The sequence below is a fragment of the Battus philenor genome, unplaced genomic scaffold, assembly GCF_028537555.1.
Source record: "Battus philenor isolate CCGP_79_NKW_IND1 unplaced genomic scaffold, ilBatPhil1.0.hap1 SCAF_18, whole genome shotgun sequence".
Taxonomy (NCBI): domain Eukaryota; kingdom Metazoa; phylum Arthropoda; class Insecta; order Lepidoptera; family Papilionidae; genus Battus; species Battus philenor.
This window is the reverse complement of record NW_027181680.1, coordinates 7,264,643-7,288,506: the sequence shown is the minus strand read 5'-3', so window position 1 is coordinate 7,288,506 and position 23,864 is coordinate 7,264,643. Positions and strand designations below refer to the sequence as shown.

Here is a 23,864-nt window from a genome sequence, read left to right as displayed (position 1 = left end):
ACAGAGTTTAGGGGTTCACTACGAATAGGGTGCGAGTCGTATATACATTAATGTATGTTTATGTACATATAGTACAAGTGAGTTGTACTATTGTTATACGTATGAATGAGTTGACGCTACAAATTTGGTAATGAAATATGCAATGATTATTAAATTAGGAGAATTAATATAAAATCATCTTGTACATAAACATTAGTTGTAAAGAAACATTAGATGTTTTATTACAAGCAACAAATAATTTTTTTTCTTCTAATCATACGTGATATTTTAGACTAATTGAAATATAAAAACTGAAAATCAAAAGTTTGTATACTTTGTTGACAAAATATATTTTAAAAATTGTACGGCACAAACTTAATTCGGTAAATAATAATACGACTTGTTATATAAATAATAATAAGAAATTAAATAAAAAACTTTGTCCTTTTAAACCCCTTTATAATAAATTAAAACAACAAAATAAACAGTTTAGCATATCTCGTACAAAGTGCAAATCAAAACAAAGGCGCTACTGATCACGCAGATTGATCTTATTACTCGGCATTTTTATTGATAAAGTGAAATGAGCGAGCGAGGCGTCTATGCAGACGAATGCCGTATGCGAGCAAGACGTAGCGAGCGACATCGGACATGTTTGTTTTCATACCGGTCCGAATTAACGTCGCGATTGGTTCAAAATCCATAACTGGCCTCCGAGAGCCAGGTGTCGTTCACACCGCGGCCTCGCGCGCCTCGTCTCGTTAATCACTCGTGTTCGCTATTGTTATAGCGCGTCGTACAGCCATCTTTGTCAAATTACGGGCGATTCATTTCAATAATTTGGTTCGTGTTAACAAATGGAACAAAACGCAAATACTGTTACCGACGCGTCGTATGACCGAATCCAGTACATTAGTACATTCTCTTTTGTTTTATCGCTGACGCTTCGCTGAATGGAAGCGTTAAGACTTATGTACAGCGTTAACGATCAGTCGACCATTAAAATGATGGATGATGTCGTTCTTTATAAAAACTGTGTAAAGTGATAGTTTTACTAAATAATGTGAAGGGTGTTAGTGCTGTTTATGTTTGGGTGTTCATGTGATGAGAACTGCGTCGTAATTTGTTGTACACATTGCATAAATGAGTGGAATGGCGTTGTGGAGCGCGCGGGCCGGAGCATGCGCGCCAGTATCTTCGCGTTTGCTAAAAACGCACTGAGAGCCCTTAGTTTACGTGCATATCAAAATGGGAAGGTCCAGGTTCCCCGGGAAACCGTTAAAATTCCAGAACAGAAAACGTATTAGTGTTCTATCGGGCGCTGTTTACCATGAGACTGCTCAGGAAAACCATCCCGCCGCCCGTGGCTCGGGCGGCAATGATTTTTCTGGGGAGAAAGAGGTAAAATTTAATCTCTAATTATTAATTCTTTGCAATTAAGTTATATAAAATTATTGGTTTACACGCGGATATGTTATGTTTACGTAATAGTCACAAACGTAAACGAGGCGCCAAACGTAATGTAAGCGTCCAAAAATGTAGGAATTTTGACATTCGATTCTCAATACGTAATATAATGTCAACAAAGCCAAACATCCAAAAAAAATATGTTTGCAGTGTGATATGATTATGTTGATCATATTTCAACTATTAAAACAATAATAGAACATAAACTATTAAGGTTTATTTTATAACCTAACTTTTGTAAAAAGTACTTCAAGTTCATAAAACATTATAAAAGAGATATACATTATTACAATTCATATATTTTTGACAACAATAAAAAAACTAGCTGAGATCTTATTTTAAAAATATTTTATCTTTTTTATCTCAATGTCACTAAATACTGTTTGACCTTAATAATTATTGAAATATAGCATATTGCGATTAAATTATCAATTTACAAGTTAAAATCTTAATTCAAACATCATATTTATATATTCATCAACAATAATAGTATTGTCAAATTAATTTCATGGTTTCATATTATGGCAGTGGCTTATTTATATTTACCTCATTAAATTCTTTGGTATTGATATAATAATAAAATATAAAGATAATAATTAATAATTTTAATAATCATAATTTAATGTTTATTAAATTGGACTACAAAATGTTTGGGTTAGAAATAGGTATTATAATACAATGTCTATAACATACTTTGTCTGTGTATTATTATTCAATATATTGATTCATTCAGAGATTTCAATTCATAATTGAAATTAAAAAATGTTCCTAATTTAGGGCCAGAAATTGGGATTACTACTGCTAATGCATGTCTGGCCATTGGGTAGTGTTTAGTGTTGCTCTTTGACATTTCTAGTTTCTTCAGTTTTAAATTGACATAGCAACGAAGTTGCTTAACCAAGAAATATATTTAGTTACTAACAGAGCTTCGACTCATTTAATAATTTATGACAACATATATTACAACAACAACATTTCACAGAATTTAGAAAATTTAAGAGGACCAAAAAGTTTATTCTCAAATCAAAGTAAAAATTGGACATAGTCACTATTTTATTTTGATTTAGTTAAATTATGCTATTTCCTGTTTCCATTGTTTTTCTACATCAATATCATGTTTAAATCATAAAACAGATATTTTTCAGATTTAGCTCAAATTTGTCTGTTTTATGATTTAAACAATATACTAAGAATTTTTCAATTTTTCATTTGAGAATGAAAATAAATAAAAACAATGCCAAGAAATTGTTAAATTTTTTTTATTGTAGTTGACCATGGAATATGATTATCAGTAATAGACTATATTAATGAATAAAAAAGATATCATTAAAAATGCATCAAAACTTTACCTTAGCCATTAATTTGTTAAATAATTGATGTACTTTACACATTATGATTATTTACTGACAACGTCCATACTATATGTGAAAAACAAGGAATTTTATATTTCAATACATATTTATATAAAGTTAAAGTAAAGGTGAAGTGTAGGATATGTATTATGAAATGCACTTTAAAAAAAGTGAAAAGGCAACTGTTACTGATAACGGCTTGTACAAGCAAAATGCAACTCCAAGATAGATTATTAAAGTCTTCTAATTAATTTCTTAGACAAAAATAACTACATACACTGATTGTCCAATAAACATAATGTTGATAGAACCAAACTAATTAGGTGAAGATTGTTTGATGTAATGGTAATATTTATTTGTTACAAAGTTTCATAAAGACAAGTTTATTTGACATGTCTATATGTCTACAGAAATGCAATTTAATTGTAAATTGCACTTATGAGAAACAATAGTAATTTTTTTATGAAATTATTTTTCTTATAAGACTACTGGAGTGAATAATTTTGTTAAAACCATGGTTTAAAATTAATGAAATAAAATTGAATTTTGTAGTGTTATGTAAAACAATATATAGTTTAGAAATGCTTAGCAACTTTCTTGACAATTTACAGTATTCATATTTTTCACTGTTTTTTAATTCAACTAACCCATTTAATATTTCAGGAAGAGGAGAAGAAAGAAACTAATAATGAGAATGACAAAAACTTTACCAGTGAGAATAAAGTAATTGATAATAATCACAAAAACCAACAAGAGTCACAAGAAAACGGGAGTGACATATCAAAATCACCAGTCCGCACTAGATCACAAAACAAAATGGAGCCATCTAAAAGTGAGAAGCCTAAACCAGTGAAGAAGACAGTAACATTTGGTACTGTAGAGAGTTGTGAAGATATTTTCCTAAATCTTAAAAGAGTCCCAATTAAACATCATGCACCACTTGTGTCTATTATAAAAAAGAAGTCATCCTTAAAGCAAACTGAATACTCCACATTCAATAGTATACTTAAGCCTGCAAAGTTAACAGATTTAAGCTCCAAATCAAGTATTGAGCAACAAGAAGGATATTTGAGGAAGAATTTGAATCCCTTGTCGAAACCTTTGAACAAATTTTCACAGTTCAGTGAAAGCCGGTGTATTTCACCTCCACCAAGAAATATATCACCAGTGGAAAAAGAAGCTGGAAATCCTCCAAAGTTTGTCTTGCCTATAAGGAGTGCCCATTCATCGCGAGTTATTAAACCTAATAAAAGGTTTATTGATGGAGAAGAGCAGTCAACTATATCTAGTAGTTTAAGTTCCGGAAAAGTCCTCAAGAAGCCAAAGCTAAAGAGGCTAGTATTCAACAATATTCATGGTGACGATGATTCACCTGAGGAAGAGGACCTTGATAAAAATGACAGTGAAAAGAATAGAGACAAGAGTTTATTGTCTTCTAATTTATTCAAAGGCAAAACTACAAATTCATTTTCTAACATAAACACTGGCAGTAGAAAATCCTTACGTGATTTATTCTCTGTAGAAAAAGATTCAGATTTTCCACCTGATGAAAATTCTAATGTTGAAACTTTAGAGAAATTAAAAACAAATGAATCCAAGGAAGAAAGAACTGGACATGCAATGCGCAAACTCATGGATATATCTGATGGCAGTACATCGCCAAGTACAAGTAGTAGTTCAGAGTCCGAGGAAAGCTGGGAAAGTGAGAGCCCTGTGGCAAGTGGGGATGAGGAGGAGAGACCAACTTCAGCAAGTCCAGAGAAAGACAAGTCTACTACATCACAATTGTTACGAGGAAAAGTTATTATAAGGGAAGCAAGGCTACAACTAAATACAACTACTCCTTCAAATACAGGCTTAGATGGGCCATTTTCTACTGTTACTCCATCTTCATGTAAGTTCAAAAACTGAATGTTATCTAATTATATGTTGTTTATTTACTTTTACAACAGTCAAAGAAATTGCATTTATTTAGCATTAATAAAAACAAACATAAATATTTTGGTTTCATGTGATTATGAGTATGTGATTGGAAAAAAAATATTTGGGAAACATTCTAATTAAAATCAATTATAGATGGGTAAATTTCTGTATGCTCATAACATACTAAATGCAGCTACATAGTGCCATGCACACCAATTTTACTATTTTATGATTTCTATGTTAATTGTTATTGTGATTGAAGTAGCAATCTCTGCCTTACCATATAAAGGAATCTAAAAGTTTAGCACCTATCATGCAATTTATATGAGACTGACCTATATAAGGGTAAACTGAATCTTCTGCTTAATTTCTATCGAGGTTAACCTCCTTGTCTCTGCCAAAGTTTTCTATACTTTCAGAACACTTTCCAACTATGAATTTTTCACATAGGCATTATTTTAGCAATGATTTTTACATGAAATGTGTACAAATGATGGTATTCTAGTAGTATATGGACAGAATGTTTAATTTCCAACAATGAGGCACATCCTTAGTGAGAATTTTTCAGATATTGGCTCCTTAGCAGCTTTGAAGAATAAAATAATTATTTACAATGATCATAAAAATTTTTCATGAATGTTGTAAATTTATCTCTGAATAAAAATTATTGCAAGCAGAAGTAAATAAAAATATTCTAATGATACTGGGTCATACTGTCCTATAATCTCAGCTTTATGTGGTATAATCGCAAAATAATCTTGTCATGGTACTATGTTTTTGTTTATATTTTACATTATTATATCCCATCAATGTACATAATAATTACTTTTGTATGTTTTCTTATTTACATTATTAGAGAATTGTAATTTTAAAAATAACAACTAATAGCTAGCTCTTGTCAATATTCATTTGATTTGCTTAGTTCATTATATTTCTACATTTTTAAATAAAAAACACTATAGCTAAATTAACAGAGGATCAATTAAAAATAATGTCCAGGCTTCAAAGCTAACTTTTTGTTACCAGTTAATTCCATTATCAATAAAAAAATGTACTTTTATTTTTTTATTGATTTTATTACTTTTATTACTTTTCAGCTCCCAACCCGCCTACTACTGTAACATGTGGAGTATGTGGAGCAGTCCGTTTTTACAGATTTGTTAAGCAGGCACGTAAGTTTGGAATATATTCTTGCGAGTCCTGCCGCAAGTTTATATCAAAGATGTTGAAGAAAGAAAAATTGTCTCAAAGAACAGGCCCTGTTGTTATGCAATGCTTGAAAGGAGAAGGTTTGTAATTTATTTATAATATTTTAGTGCTTTTCTCCAGGATTTATACTAGAGTTAATTCGCTAATTAAATCTCTAATACAAAAAATTAAATTATATAAGTAGAAAAAGTGTATATATATGTAATAAAATATTCTTAAAACATTTTCAGGAAATTGCCATGTTCCACCAATTGTGCGTTCACAGCAATGGAAGCTACTACGTTGCACAAATAAAACAAGGTGTCCTGCCTGTTGGTTAAAGATGTGTTTGAAAGCATTCCAAGTACCACCAAACATAAGAGCTAGTCTTACAGCAATGCTTCCCCCATATATGCGGGCGAGTGCAAAGCCATCTGGACCCTTAACACAAGTTAATCCATTACGGATTCCAAGTAATACTACATCTATACCACAACCTATGTTCAGTACTCTCACTAATACTGAAAATGAAAATAAACTCTTTGGAACATTAAAATCAGCAAAGAAACTTTCAGAGGAGATGGATAAACATGAGGTGAGTTTTTATATTTTATATACTTGGATTTGAGTAGCGCTAGACTGGTCAGCTATGATGAGCATTAATTGCCTGACATGATGATGTTATTGACTTAAATTGCCTATATTTAAAATTTTTATTTAGTTATTGTGTTATTGAAGTTGTAGAATTAAAATGAAAATTAGCTTGCTTTTCAATATGAAGGTAAATGGTAGTAGTATTTTGTATCGATTAATACTTATTAACAAACTTAAAATAAATACCTAATATAACATCACCATTATCATCATTACAGTTTTGGGATTACCAATGAACTTACCAAATTGTACACTTTTTAAGAATTTACATGAAATTTTTTTAAGTACCTTTACTGTAAATTTCCCATGTTACACAATATCCATTGGAAATGTAATTATTTCTATTTTGTAAAATTTTGATGACTTCATATTACAATTTTAGGAAAAAATACAGAAGGAATTTAAAGAGGGTGATGATTTAAATAAAGACTTCAGTAACAACAGAAAACGTCGACTTACAAGAGTTAAGGTACGAAAGAAAGATAAGAGTGATAATAATCCTACTGAAGACCCTAAGAGACAGAAAATGGAATTGAAAGGGCCAAGAGTGAAACATGTCTGTCGAAGTGCATCAATAGTTTTAGGACAACCTATAGCAACATTCCCTACTCAAGAAGAGAAGGATAAACCAGAAAAGTCACTATTGTCTGATGATGATAACATGGCTGTAACAAACCTTGATAAAGAAAATGGAACTCTCATTATGTCAAGTTGTGATTCAGAAATTGATACAGAAAATAAGTCACTACAAACCCTCTCAGAAAGTCTTAGTACAAAAGAATTTGATGTAGAAATTCAATCTGAGTCTAAGAAGAAGAAGGTTGAAAGTCAAATTGCAGTAAAACAACATACTAAAGTAGAATCCAGTGAAGATGAAACAGTAGCAGATCTGCTCCCAAAGAAGTCAATACAAAAGCCATTGTCAAATATTACAAATGTGAGTTTACCACTAAGACATTATCTCATGACTTTATATAAGGTTATTAACTAATTTTGCAATATTTAAACTATTTTATTTAATAATTATGTCATACTTAGGAAGCGAATAATATCAATTGTATAGTAATTTTTTTTATTATGTAGTCTAATAGATTAAAACAAGAAATTACCTACATATAAGAACTAAAAAAAATAATCTATAAATTTCTTCCATAGATTCGTGGGCGTTCACAAAAATGTGGACAAAATCGACCAGAGTTAATATGTGTGGACTTTTGGGAAAGCTATGACCCAGATGAAGTCTGCAGTACAGGATTTGGTTTAATAGGCACTACCCCATTTACTGTAGTCAGGCTATGTTTTTTATGTGGCAGTGCTGGGGATGAAAAGGCAAGTATACTTTTCTTTATTTGTTTATTGATACAGTGAATATGGAGGAGGCGAAACTATCTTATGAACTTCAGAAATTAATAACAAAAGCATTGGGATTGTGCTTTTCATTGTTGTTTTTACCTATAGACACCCACTGGAATGCATAATCTATCAAAAGTTATATATGCTGAATATACCATAATCACTACTCTTGGCAGGCGAGTTGCCAGTAGTATGGTTTTTGTACAGATCACTAATACTATGGTATAAAGAGCAGATTTAAAAAAGTAATAAACATTTAAAATTTCCATTTTTTTTTGAATGGTATAAAGCAATTATTGCTACTCCATCCTATTTAAGTGTTAAAATAATCTTATTTTAGAGCCATCATATCTAAAAAGTATTAAAATTGAATTCATAAAAAGTAATTCTCATTTATTTTTACTTTTTTTTGTCCTAGTGACCATCTTTAAAGATTGACTAACACATAAAGCATATTACTCCTTTTCAGATGCTAGTGTGTTCTAGTTGTTGTGAATGGTACCATGGCTGGTGTGCAGAAGATGCAGGGCGTAGTGCAAACAGCAGCGATTGGACTTGTGCTCGTTGCGTGGCATGCGCTGTCTGTTCCCGCGCTGCCGCAAGACTCCGCTGCCGTTCATGTGCACGCCATCATCACGCCACTTGTTTAGTGCCTGCCCCACCTGATCACCGCAGTGATTGGCCACAGGTTTGAATTTGACCTTAGTGTTAACTAATTTAAAGCACAATTAGGACTACAGAGACATTGTTTGTGTCTACTAAAATATTCCTATTAATATCAAATGTTTAATTTATTATATTTTTAATGCACACTTTTAACATTAGTTTTATCTTTTTATTGTATATATTTTTTTTATATAATTGTGTGCATTTGTTATTGCAGTGTGTAATAAATGTTTAATTTTTTATAGTAAAAATTATGCAGGCTATTTCAAAAGCCTGATATTTAAGAATTCAGAATAATTTTTTAATATTTTTATTTTAACAATTATCCTTATTAATAATCTAAATATTAATTTAAAAAATATAGTACCTTGTGAATTCTTGATTGTAATTTGAATAAAACTTTTTTGTATTTTACTTTCAGATATGCAGTGCATGTTTGAAATGCAAAAGTTGTGACAGTAATCGTGTTAACAAGTTTGTGGGAAGCTTACCATTCTGTAGGCCTTGTTTTAAACTTCGACAGAAGGGCAATTATTGTCCTCTTTGCCAGGCCTGCTACAGGGATAATGACTTTGATAGCAAGGTATTCATTATATTTACTGATTTTATTAACACTACTAAGCTTAGTTGTTAAGATACATTAGTTATACATTGATAATTACACAGCTGCCTAATTTTGTAGTTCATTCATATACTAAATATTTTGTAAATTTCCTTTTAGATGATGGAGTGCGGATGGTGTGGGAGATGGGTTCATGCAAGCTGTGAAGGTTTATCTGGTGAGGGATACCAACTTCTTTCAGCGCTGCCCCCATCAATTGAATATATTTGCTGTAAATGTATGCCTAATGATCCACCATGGAGAAAAATGCTAACAGAACATCTCAAAGCAAAACTGTTGCATCTTTTAAAGCAATTAGCTAAAAATAAAAAAGCTTGTGCTTTGTTAAAACTTACACCACATAAAAATACACCAGTGCCCAACAAGCCTTACCGGTTAATGTCTCCTCAAGCCATACGAAAATTACATTTTGATAATGGAGATGAAACTATGAAGAATACAACAGAGACTAAAGTGTATAGAAATACATCAAGGGGCCGACGTAATAATCCATCCCTAAACAAATTCGATGACTCCAATATGTCACAAAATATTTGGCACTGTTCATCATTATTTACAGATGTTGAAATAGAAAAAGAAGATATGCCACATACATCACATAAAGTGGTGAATCTACAAGAGCCACTTATGCAGAATAAAGAAATTTGTTTCTCAACAGGACTTTACAACAACAAAACTGAATTCAGTGCATCTTGTGTTGAAGTTCATGAAAATTATCCTTCACAGATCAAGATGGAAAAAGCTATGGCCATGTTGCCAACAACAATCCACGATGATAAATATGAAGCTATTTCTGATGATGATGAACCCGTCAAGAGCTTTTCACAAGCTTGCAGTCAACAAGAACTCAGCCCAGCTTTAATAAGACAACCAAACTTACTAAATGAAGGCAGCACACAAAATGAACTCAACAGGATAGTTTCACCATCTTTATTAGACATTAAAAAGAGAGTGAACAGTGATGAATACATCTCTCTCAAAGATTTTAATCATGATATGAAGGATGTAATTATACGAACATCAAATGATGATCTTCAATCAATATACAAAGAATTGTTTTCTGAAACATTCCCTTGGTTTGATTGTGAAAATAACTGCTTACAACCTAATTTAGAGGTTGAAGGTGAGCAAGATGATGTAGAATCTCTTAAAGAACAAGAGATGTCTGATAACAAAGGTATTAAAACAACTGAGCAATCAGTTGAAAAACCACTAGACCAGATAGTGCCCAAATTAGAATCTGATGGCATGAAAATAGAAGAGGAATTGTTAGAATTTTATCCTATGGTAGATTCAAGAATATGTGTCTTATGCAAAGTTGTGGGTGATGGCTCACCTGCAATGGAAGGGCGTTTATTATACTGTGGACAGAATGATTGGATTCACGCCAATTGCGCTCTATGGTCAGCAGAAGTTTTTGAAGAAATTGATGGATCTCTTCAGAATGTTCATTCCGCAATCTCAAGAGGAAAAATGATTAAATGTGCATCTTGTGAAATTAAAGGTGCTAGTGTTGGTTGTTGCGCTAAAAACTGCAGTGAAACATACCATTATGCTTGTGCAAGAAAAGAGTCTTGTGCTTTTATGGATGATAAAAGAGTTTTCTGCCCAACTCATGGTAGAGATGTTCCAAAAAAAAGCTTACAGAAAGATGCTGACTTTGAGTTAACAAGACCTGTCTATGTAGAGTTGGATAAAAAAAAGAAAAGATACAGTGAAATTAGTAAAGTGCAATTTTTAATGGGATCATTAACAGTACATAGTCTTGGCAAAATAGTTCCTTCTGTGTCTGATTACGAAGATTTTTTAATGCCAGTAGATTTTTCATGTACTCGTTTATTTTGGTCATCAAAGAAACCTTCAAAAATTGTAAGATATACTATAAAGACGAAATTGATTCTTGCTGAACCTCTTCCAGGCTATGACTTTGGTGTCAACATTACTGTGGATCACACAATGGATGTACATATTGTGGATAGAGCTATTGCAGAAATCGGAGCTTGGCACGAAAGCTTGGAGACAAGGCCTAAACCTGTTCTCATGATGAAGAATGATAAATCCCCAATCAAATTTGGCAATTCAGTGACATTGGAAGATTTAGCTGTAAAGCAAGTTGTAGACTATCTACTAGATAATGTGTGTAAACAAGAACAGCAAGATGAAGAAGAACCACAGACCACAGCAGACCTTTTACCCCCTGAAGTGAAAGATGCTATATTTGAAGATCTCAATCATGACCTTCTTGATGGAATTTCAATGCAAGATATCTTTCCTAAACTTATGTCATATGAAGACCTTGTTGCAATGGATTTGAAGAACGAGTTTTATGGTGCAATGAGTCAATCTGATGATAAAACGGATTCCCGTTCGACAGACTTTATTGACGAACTACTAAACGCACGATTAGAATCTGGAAATAAAGAGTTGAAAAGAAGCAAATCTGAAATGCTTTTGCAAAATCATAACTTCAAAACACTGACGACAGGTCGTGGACAACAACGATCGACCAGTTTAACTTGGAATAATAAGTTTGATACGAGCTTGTTATCTTCTACTATTAAAAGATGCAAAATAGGTAAATCCTCAACAGTGACTGGGAAACTAAGTCCAGTTCAGAGAGTTGCGTTAGCAGAGAATTCTCTAGATGCTATCAAAGAAAACGAAAGGAGTAATATTGATAAAAAGGTTAAATCAGAAAATGCTTCAAATGATACAGATATTTGTGAAGAGGCGCCTCATTCATCTGGCATTAATTACCGTGCTGCAACGCCTAAACAAAAAGACGACAATTCAAATGAGAAGGCAGATAAAACGGAGGGATATTACACTGATGTAATTGATTTCTATACTAAAATACAATGTAGTCCTATTTCACAATTAGATGGGGCGGCAGACTGGTCAGGTTCTGAAAGTACTTGTAGTTCACGACCATGCAGTCCTCGAGATGATGATTTTACGCCTATCCAACAACTAGATGGAGCAGAAGACCATGTAGGGGGTAATGATAATATGCAAAGAAATCACTCCAATCAATTCCTTTATAGAGCGAGTGGAACTGAAAGTACATATACTGTCACTATAGCTGGTAATGCAATAAGCGGGCAACCAGAATTAGTCATGAGACCTTTGGATGATGGGTCAGGCGTGCCTGGACAACTTGAACAGCTTGTAAGATGTGACAGGTGCCAATGTACATATAGAAATAAAGAATCTTATGATAGACATGTGCCGTCATGTGATATGATGTCAACAAGCGAAAGTGAAAGCGAAAATCCGAAATCACCTGAGAACAGAACATTAACTACTTTACAAAATGCATTTCAAGGTGGCTTTGCCCAACCAATGATAATACATACTGGAGTTGTTACTGGAAGTGAGAACTCTGTTAAGGCGGAAGGTATTTCGGCGAGAAGGACGTCGATCAATACGCGACAAATAACAATTAATGGCACTATCGTTGAAACACCATCCCCAGGCCCTACAAATGAAATGACTATGACAATTACAGAACAGATGAAGTCTGGTACTGTTATATTTGATCAAAGTAAAACATCTAACGTTCAAGGATCAGCGAACCAACAAGTATTATCAACACCACAGATTGTCGTTACTCCTCAAATGTTATTGCCGCCGAAGACGAGCACTTCGGGTGGTCAAAAAATCATGACTCCCCAAATAATAACACAACCGGGAATTATTCCTTACAATATATGCGTAAAACCAGGAAATGGCAATGCAAACATACAACAAATTCAAGGTGGGGCAGACATGGCACAATTACTGACAGGCCCGGGTGGAATACAAGTTATATCATCTAATTCCAATCAAGTATTAACTATTCCTTCCAACCAAGGCAGCATTACACCTATGATTCAAGGAAAGAACCAAGTTGCCAATTTCCCTAACATGGCCAGCGCATCATCAATAGCTTTACCAGTTAATTCTATACAAGCAATGCCAAATACTTCAATAATACAAAATATCCAGCCAATGATCAGACCACAAATTCAGGGGAATCCCACTATTGTTGTTCCCGCAATGACAGCTCAAAGACTCTCGTCACCTAATTCTCAAAATAAGCAACAAATTATACTTTCTGGAACACCGCAAAAGTCACCGAAAAAGCAGCCACCACAAGTTCAACCAAAGCCTATTTTCCAAGCTTCGAGCAGAGGGAGGGGCCGCCCATTACCAAAGCCAACTACGATAAAAAGACAAACTAAATTGGAAAAGACTTTTACTACTATTAATCAATCACCTCTTGGACCTGGAAATACTGTTATACAATTGCAAACAAACAATCAAACAGGCCAACCATCCATTATTGTTCAGCCTGTGGCAAATCAGAATATTATGTCAGCTTATGTTGAAGCATTATCTCAGCAACAAAATCAAAATATGCAGTATATAGCAACTATAGCACCACAAGGTGATTTTAAGACAGCCCCTACACAATTTATTTCACAAAGTGGACTTGTGCCACAAACATTTCAAATACAGCAAACAGAGTCTGGTGGTTTAGTAGCTGTACCGAGTGGCGGTATCCCAGTATTACTACCTCAGGGCAATGTAGGTATTTTACCTCAAACAATACAACAAGGAGCTACTCTTTTGCCCCAAGGTACAATACAGGCTCAAGGAATCATTTCACAAGGACCTAACGGACCTACAATTTTGCCACAGGCAATACATACACAGAACGGAGCGACTATTATACCACAAGGCACTATTCAAGGATTAGCCCCGGGAACAATAACATCACAAACTGCCACTCTTTTACCAAACAATACTTTACAATCTGCTGGGGCAACAGTTGTACCTCAGAGTGGTATTGGTAATGGGCAAACTACTATAATACCAAATGCAGCATTACCGTCACAAGGAAATGCCCTGATTTCTTCTGCACCTGGAGCTACAATATTACCACAAGGAACATTATTACCGCAATTTTGCAATGATCAAGTATTATTGGGTTCCACACCTACTCTAGAAATGGTTACTGATCCTTCAGGTTGTATGTATCTTACCACAACACAGCCTGTTTATTATGGATTAGAAACAATAGTGCAAAATACAGTCATGTCATCTCAACAGTTTGTGTCAACTGCAATGCAAGGTGTGCTTGCACAGAATAGCAGTTTCTCGGCCACAACAACTCAAGTATTCCAAGCTAGCAAAATCGAACCGATTGTTGAAGTACCGACAGGATACGTCGTTGTTAATAATGTTGGCGAAAGTGTGTCTACACAAGCTGCATCATCTGCACCCAATGTAGTGACAGCTCACACAGTACAATCAACTCCACAATCAATAAAGACTGTTAAAACGAGTGTACCAAACTTAACACTGCAACCCCTCCCAGAGAAGCAATCTAATAATAATAATCGACAGACTCCAAAAGTGATACAGATGGGGTCTACTCCGCTAACAATGGGTTCCCAGTCTGGGCCTGGAAATATGATGACTGGAAGGCAAAATATGAATCCTATTACATCTCAAATACATAGTATGTCAATAACAAATCCAACACAAAATATACAAAAACAAAATCTGTCAAAACAAAACAATATAACAATGTCGCCTAATGTTACATTAGTGTCCTCCACTGGTCAACCAGTGATGGCTATTTCTCAATCTGTACCAAATTCAATGCCATCATTTTCAATGCAATCAATACCTTTATCGCAACCAATTGTTTCGAGTTCAATTGCTCCCTCTAATAATAAAAACAATATGAAAGTTGAAAACTCACATGTAATAGAAATTAGTGGAAATTTACAAGATAATTCGAACTGTAATAGTTTGCCTACGATAAGCGTTACTCAGAGTATAAAATCGCCGACCCCTTGGAGGCTAAATCAAAATAACAATGATAATAAGATAGACATGCAAAACATTTCCTTGAGAACTAACAATACTAGCAATAATTCACAAATGAACATCCAGAATGGACGGCAGATTACACATGCTGAACCTGATAAAATTGTTAGTCAAAATTGTATGATGCCTGTTCTCAATAATGGAAACGCGATGTCTTCTGGAAATATACATTCCCATCAATTTGAAACAAGTCTTAATGTAAGCCACCATTCATCAACTCATTCAACTTCAAATAATGTGATACAAATAACAGCTGGCAATATTTATCCTCCTTCATCAGTAATGAATAGTAATTTTGATGCTGATACAGCATTAAAACTTAGCAAAATTAATGCTTTATCAAAAGCAGAAGGTGGACATTTGAACTTCTCTCAAGAAATAATGGCATCACATTCACAACAACATGCCCAAAATGACAAGAGTTTCCAAAACATAGGAAGTAATGAAAATAAACATAATTCAGATGGTATCAATAATCAAATGAACATACATAAATTAAGCAGCTGTCAAGTAACTGGTAACATGAACAATTCACCTTCCATCAGCATTATCCCCCATGTTATTCGGCCACAAATGCAAAACAATCCAAATGCCATGCCAGTGACGAACAATACAAACCAAATGTGTTCTATAACAAACAGCTCACATGGACAAGTACAGGTTTTAAATTCTGCCAATAATTCTTTGCAGAATATTAATATGTCTTGCCAGGAAGCTAGTAACAATAGGATGAACATTACTGTATCTAGTGATAATAGTTTGCATCAAAGTAATCAACAACATGACATTTCGGGTTCTATTCTGAACAGTTCTAGCATGAATCACGGAAATATGTCTATGATGACTCATGAGGGTAACCAACATCCAAGCTCTAACCAAATTCACATTATGAACGGTCAAATTCAGCATAGTCGTCAAATGGACACTAATCAAATGCAAACAATAAATCAAAGTTCATCAAACCGATCATTTCATGATAATATTATAGGGACACAACCAAACCATAACCAATCTAATATGCTTTCAAATCGAAGTACCCCAGATAACAACAACTTAATGAATCAATCAATAAATATGCACAACTTGTCAAATAATCACAATTTGAATAGGTCTGATTTGAATGACCTAAATCATTTACACATGAACCAATCTTTGTCTAATATGAACAACATGCAGAATAATAGAATGATGATTGATAATATGCAAACACATGCAATGAATAACATGAGTCATCAAATGCATTCCAACAGACCCATGGATTCTATGCATAATCAACAAATACATTCAATGCAACAAATGGGTCATCACATTAACAATTCTAGCAGGCAACAGATGGACAATATGCATATGGGACAACAAAACATGAACATGCAACAAAATAGACAATTAGAGAATATTAGTCACCACCATCCGCATCAAATGTCAAATGTAATGCAAATTCAAAATAATCGTCAACATATTGATGGAAACATGATGAGCATGCATCAACATGTATCTAATCAAATGCATAATAGACAGCAATTAGAAAATAGTATGAATATGCACCACATATCAAATCAACCCACTATGAATTTGGGTAACCCAATGGATAATTCCAACAGCCTCCAAGGTATGCATGGAAATAGACATGAAAACAATTCAATGTCAATGCAAAATCTGAATGTTATGAACCAAATGCAAAACAACCGGAATCCCATGGAGCATGCAGGACTTATGCAGCATCATATTAACAATATGAATTCCATGAATAACATGAACATGCACAACAATATGAATAATACAATGCAGATTACAAATACAAATCATCAATCTATGACTAGTTCTTTGATGCATGTTCCAAATATTCCAGATATCAAAAATGAGATACAAAATTCATGTAGCGGCAGTTGTTCTAATAACACTACACAACAGTTCTCTAATAGCCAATCATCATTTGAAATTTGTTCCAACATGAATCAAAATGCTAGCTTGAATATGGGTACTGGAAATATGATACATAATATGAATGTCGCTAACTCAAATCTGTCCAACAATATAATGATGAATTCAACAAACAATAGCATGTATGCTACAAATAATCAAAATAATTTGTCTGGACACGAAATGCTAATGAGTTGTAATAATTCCAATGATCATAATGTTAATAACAATTTGATGCCAGGAAATAGCAATCATATGATGATGAACAATTCACAATCACACACAAATTCTTCACAAATTCTTGGTGCACAAGTTCCCAGTAATAATCAAATTAATATAAATAGCTGTAGCATGAATGCCAATAATACTACGCAGAATATAAATAATATGGATAATCAAATTAATAGACCAAACATTTCCAGTACTGAAACACCTAAATTCCAACAGGAACCCATGAGAGGCAAAAATATGATGGGACCACCACCTAACACAAATATTCCTCATAACAATCTATCAAACAATGACTGTTCGAAAGTAAACATTGTAGCTAATGATAAACAAAATCATTCAATATCTGTTAATAATCAAATAGGATATATGCAGATGAATTCACAGAATAACAGAGTAATTAATCTACCAGAAAGAAATAGAATGAATAATAGTAATATGGAGAACAACATGAATCAACATGCACCTCAACAACACAATATTCGCGTAGTAACAAATAACAATAGTAATAGTAGCGTAGGTGGATTAGCAACTGAGCCTAACTTAAGTTTTCAACAGAAATCTGAAAACAGTACAATGATTAATGTTCCTTTTCAAGCTATACCTAATAGCGCTCCCATGAATATCAACGTTAATTCTAGCAATAACACAGTGAATATAACAGTTCAAAATAATCTTGTGGATCCAAAAATTGCTTCTAAAACGGCTGCAGACATTAATTTTCCTCTTCAATCGAATAATGCGAATATGCTACAGAATCAAAATAACACTAACAATATGATTTGTATACCTGTTCAGCAAAATAGTACTATTAACTTACCTACACAAAATAGTACAAGTATTACATTGCCCAAAGCTCCACCTACACAACAATCGGGCATACCAACCAACGTTGTTAATCCCATGTCTATGAGACCAATGAATAGAGTTTTACCATTGCACAGAGATGGCCAAAGCAAATCTACAAAAACTTCCAGTGCTAGTAAGACTCAGACTGTTTCCAAACAAAGAGCACCAGTGAGTCATGACATGCCAGACTTGAACATAAAAGAAGAAACCATTGACAGTGATTTAGAAAAAGCTATTGAGGAATCTAAACGTATGCTTGAATTAGAGAGAGCAAAACGAGAAAAGGAAGAAAGAGATGCTGCACGAGCTATACAGCTATCCACAGAAATGCATGAAGCCAACACAAGTTCTGCTACAATTATAAATGAACCAGTTGCAAGAGATCATGAACCTGCTGTAAATGTAAGCAAAATGACATCACTACCAAGTTTAGATTCGGACATGGAAGCAGAACCCCCTAAAGTATTGGCTGAAAAGGACACAAATCGATCAATACCGACTAAAATAACTAATGGCCCTAATAAAGTAATGAAGAGACCTTTAAGTGATAAGAAAACTGAAAATGAAATAGTTGCAAATAAGAAGCAGAGTAAATTATTAAAGGGTCAGGAGAATAAAACAGCACAACCAAAGCAAGCACCAGATCCGCCTAAAGATGATGGACCTAAATTAATATATGAGGTGACATCCGAGGATGGGTTTAATTATTCTTCCTCATCACTAACTGATCTCTGGGCGAAAGTAATCGAGGCTGTGCAAAATTCCAGGAAACATTCTGGTCTTCCACTTATACAGTATAATTTGCCATCTTCTTTGTCTGGAGCTCATCTTCTAGGACTGAATAATAATGCATTAAGATACTTGATTGAACAGCTGCCAGGAGTAAGTTCATTGTTTATTTTTCAATATTAGTTTTTTGAACAAATAATATTCAGTTCAGTTTTAATCAAAGTTCAAATCATCAGTTCTTATCTTATTGATCTGTTGATAAAGTAAAGAAATACCTTTATTCAAATTAAAAAAAAATTCAATGGCAGAGATGAACATTTAATGAAACTACCCAATTCAGGCTAACTTTTCACTACTACTTGTACATTGATGATTCTTTTTTATTGATTTTTGAATATAATTTTTTTTAGGCGAGTCGGTGTACTAAGTACAAAATTCGCCAAGGCCGACCATTAAGTAGTTGGGACAATGATTTAGATCTGAGTGAAGGTTTCAAGGAAAGTCCATGGGGTAGTGCACGCACTGGTCCTGTGGCCAGAAAACATAATCATGACATGTTTAGTTGGATGGCTTCGCCTTTTAGAGAGGAACCACCGCCATTTGGAGGACAAGAAGGAGAGAGTCTAATTTCAAGGTAAATTAATTTTAGTATTTATTTATTTTTTAAAACACACCTTATTTATGTATAATAGGGAACTTATTTCCCCAGACATTTTCTAACAGTTAACCGTTGGGATGGGAGAAAAGATTGAGTTGATTTTTTTTAATAATTAAAATCTATATTTTGTACTTGATTTTTATATGAAATAAATATTATTTAATATGAAACATATGTGTTTAAATAATATTCAATGAATATATTGTGTTTTAGGCGATTAGCCACTTTACCCCCTGCAATGCGGTTCAGGCAACTTAAAGAGACTTCGAAGGCGTCTGTTGGCGTATACAGATCGCACATACACGGACGTGGCTTATTCTGCAAACGAGATATTGAAGAAGGTAAGATCATGTCCTGATAGTGGGGATTATAAAACACGACCATTATAGTTTCATTTAGTGACTGGTATATGATTTGCCAATCACTTTTGGCGCGAAAACCTATAAGCAGTATAATGGATGTTATATGTAACGGATATTTTCAAAACCTAAGCGCCTAAACACGCGATGGGTTAAATAAAAAACACAAAAAAGAAAAACGCTGAAATATGCAGTCACTTTTTATGGCAACTAAGTTTGTAATAAATAGATTTCAATGTTAAGGCTGGGGGAGTCGCGTGATGCGGGCAAGACAAGACCGGTACTTGCGGTGATCTTTGAGGGAGACATATGCTCTACAATGAGCGTCTGTCAGCTGACATGATGATGATGAGATAACAATGATAGCCATTTTTTTTAGAGTCAAAATGAGCTCAAAGTCGCTTGGTTACGGAAATCATTTCGTTGAGACAAGACAAGATCTGTTTGACTGTATGAATAAATTAAAATTCACAAAGGTTCACAACATAAACAGCAATCTAATTGTATCATGTAATTTTAGTTAAACATTTGCTATTTTTAGGTGACATGGTGATAGAATACGCCGGCGAAGTGATCCGAGCTGTGTTAGCGGACCAGCGCGAAAAGCGTTACGAGGCCATGAGCGGTCGCCGGGGCGTCGGGGGATGTTATATGTTCCGAATCGACGACAATTTAGTTGTTGACGCGACTCTCAAAGGCAACGCTGCTAGGTTTATCAACCACTCCTGCGATGTAAGTCATATTTTCATTGAAAAATCCATTTATAGAAATTCTATCTATTATTATATCTTAAGTACTGTAAGGTCTAGGATTTTGAAGTTTTGCGGTTTGTATTTAGTCAACGACAACGTTGGGTTTGCTTCACTTGGTTTGTTTAGGCCGCCTATAGACAGTCTCCAAAAATCGTGGAATATTCAAAACTCACTCCATTTGTTCCACTGAAATTTAGGGATGTAAAGGACACCTAGATCTACTTTAATTCTTCACGTCCAGACCTCAGTGATTTGTTTTTACAGAAAGATTTTGCAATTCGAGGATTCCCCTATTACATGATACTTACCCTTGACAAGGCACTGTTAGATCATTCTGAGTTGCGGTTTAAAAGGTTTAAACTATAATTCCTATTTAAGTGAGTTTGAAAAACAGCCTATTTCTTTTGATTTTTGCAAACCTTTTTTATGCGGTTTTTAGTTAATAACTAATTGTTTAGGATTTATGCGATTTTAGGAAATTACAGAACATATTTCTGCCATTTCAACGCAAGTAGAATTTATATTCCATTTTTTTAGATTCTTTTTTCTGTAGAACAGATCCACCGCATGTAATAAGAGCTTACAGTACTATGCTTTTCTATACTTTAAATCCATTAAATTGTTGCAGCCTAATTGCTACTCACGGGTCGTTGACATCCATGGACATAAACACATTCTTATCTTTGCACTGCGTCGCATCACAATTGGAGAGGAGCTGACCTATGATTACAAATTTCCATTTGAGGAGATCAAAATACCGTGCACCTGCGGAGCCAAGAAGTGCCGAAAGTACCTCAATTAAGAAAACAATGATTGAGTGAGTGATTAAATTGTGTCAATTATGCCTAACTTTATATCAGGCCATTATGAAGTGAAACGAGTATAGATATTGCAACCGGGGTTGCATTATAAAATGAATTGTGGAGTTTAATTCTATATTACAACCTTATTTGTAGTGTCCTTAGTTGATGTCTTATTGACGTATGAGTTAAAGCTCTTTATTAAAGGCTTCTTACATAGCATAATTAAATAAGTACATAATGGACTTAGACATAATTCTAATAATTATCGATAAAAAGTTTGAAACTTAACTTGGAAGAGATTTACCCGATTTTCGTATGTGATGGATCTCCATATAATTGGGTTTGGAAGAAATTCGCAGTCTAGAAATACTGGGTCGAGCACAATTTTTATATGTAAATATCTATTGTAAGACAATAAGTCAAATTCACATATCTCTTACCCACCTTTTAGTGTTGACATATTCAGTGCCACAATTGGGACATGAGTTTCCATGAATCTAGTTATGATCTCTTTATTTTGAATCTACCCAGTGTTTGGAATTGTTGGATTGTATATTGTATTTTACTTAAAAATATCCTTATTTTGTGATAAGTTTTTATGTATTGTGTAAATATTTAGTTTCCATTTATGTAGGACTGTTAAGGTTCGGAATGGCTAAGTGTTTACACTTAACTATGATGTGATATGTTTAGCCCGGCATGGGTATGAGAATGGTTAGTGCGTAGGGTACAATGTAATTTGTTCCTCATTATGTTTTTATGTTTTTCACTTGTGATCAGTTAAGTCTCGACTAACATGTACATATGAAGTTTTTATTGTAAAATGAAATTAGTACATTCAAAAGGGTAGCAAGTTGCAAGTACAATGTTACTTTTTAATAATTTTAATGAGTATTGTATAGCGAATTTGTAAATAAGAGGAATTATCTGTCATAATATTAAGATTTAAGTGACAAATTGTTTTATTGTAGTCATAGCAGTAGGTTGTATTTTATAGTAATTATTGTAATGTATATAATAAGTTATTAGGTGTGCGGGATGAAAGTCAGAGGAACATTAACAAATCAGTGGAAACAAGACAAATTGGCTCCCAGTCAAGCACGGTTTAATAAGAAAATGCACATTTGTTAGCTTTAATATTCTTACAGCACAGCTTGGGTTTTGAAACACATAATTAATTTTAGATAAACCATATCTTTTTAATTATTTTTGTATTAATTGTGGATCCAAAATAGCATTTTTATCATCACAAAAACATCACAAAATACTGTGCTGATAAGAGTTACAATGTCACATTAGTGCTAAAAAAAATTTAAAAGCAAGATGAAATACTTTAAATATACAAGTGAAATTTATCTACTACATCTTACAATAGCAGTATTAATGTAAAGTCGCTCCCAGGTATTTTATATAAACATTGAAGTCTATAGTTGCAGAGTATACAAACAATAGTTTACCTAAAAAATTTACATTCGATTCTACACATTACGGATTCTGTACTATTTAAATGTTTATAGTTCAATGAACATGCAGGCAAATTATAAGATTTTGCCTTCATGCATGAGGTATGCATGAAGGCAAAATCTTATATTTAATTGATTTTAATTTGGTGGCTTTGTACTGCTTCTAAAGATTATTTGCACACTTGGTTAAGATTACTTCCAATGCTCTATAAATCCAAAGTTAATGTAAATATTGTTTATACTCCAAAATTACATTGAAATATAAACATTTAAAAAGAAATTTTATCTCATTAATGTTATGGACCTAGTCTTAATTCTAAATTACGACCTAGTTATAACAAACTGAGCCATTATTTCTTCTTCACATATACATAATGGTTGTTATTTTGTTTACATTTGATACATGGAGGTAGTTAAAAATGCTAGCTTACATCGAGTTAGTGATAATAAATTAAAAGTACAGGTAATTTTAATAACTATGAATTATAATTAACACCTATTTTTTAATATTTAGTTTTGTATTCAAATAATATTAACATAAATTTCATCTATTACCTTCTGTTTTAATATTTTTAATTGGACCCTGCCATTGTTGTTTACATGAATGGATAATTTTATAATCAGATGTAATTTTGTAGTAATTAAAGTCACGCTTCGAATTGTGTCTGTGCATGTGCATTTTATTAGTCTTTTATATACAAATGTAATAAAAAAAGACCAAATCACTAAGTGATGAATCAATTCTTTTGTTAATGATTTAGTGTAAATGTCTGCTCTTGATATTATTTTGTGTTAAAAATAATGCTTTTATTTTTAATGTACACATGCCATTTTGCCTAATGTTATTATAAATTATATTATATTGCTTTAAAAGCACCAATTTTACAATGCATAGTTCTATGACCTGTCTATACATTTTATTATTTTATTTATTTCTATGATTATTTTGTATTGTGGTAAATTTTACCAAAAATAAAAATACTAAAATGTGCTTTACTGCTTGTTTTATTTACCAATGC

General features: G+C 33.2%; 1 protein-coding gene across 1 annotated transcript; it reads left to right on the top strand.

Moving 5' to 3' along the window:
• Positions 1-660: 660 nt before the first annotated feature.
• On the top strand, positions 661-23,841 carry trx (trithorax). The gene is made up of 13 exons (XM_068763482.1): positions 661-1,380; positions 3,462-4,692; positions 5,819-6,010; positions 6,161-6,504; positions 6,946-7,500; positions 7,719-7,892; positions 8,386-8,604; positions 9,004-9,165; positions 9,304-18,963; positions 19,221-19,444; positions 19,682-19,809; positions 20,369-20,559; positions 21,208-23,841. The coding sequence occupies exons 1-13, from the start codon at positions 1,228-1,230 to the stop codon at positions 21,379-21,381; spliced, it is 13,407 nt and encodes a 4,468-aa protein (XP_068619583.1). The 5' UTR covers positions 661-1,227; the 3' UTR covers positions 21,382-23,841.
• Positions 23,842-23,864: the final 23 nt, after the last annotated feature.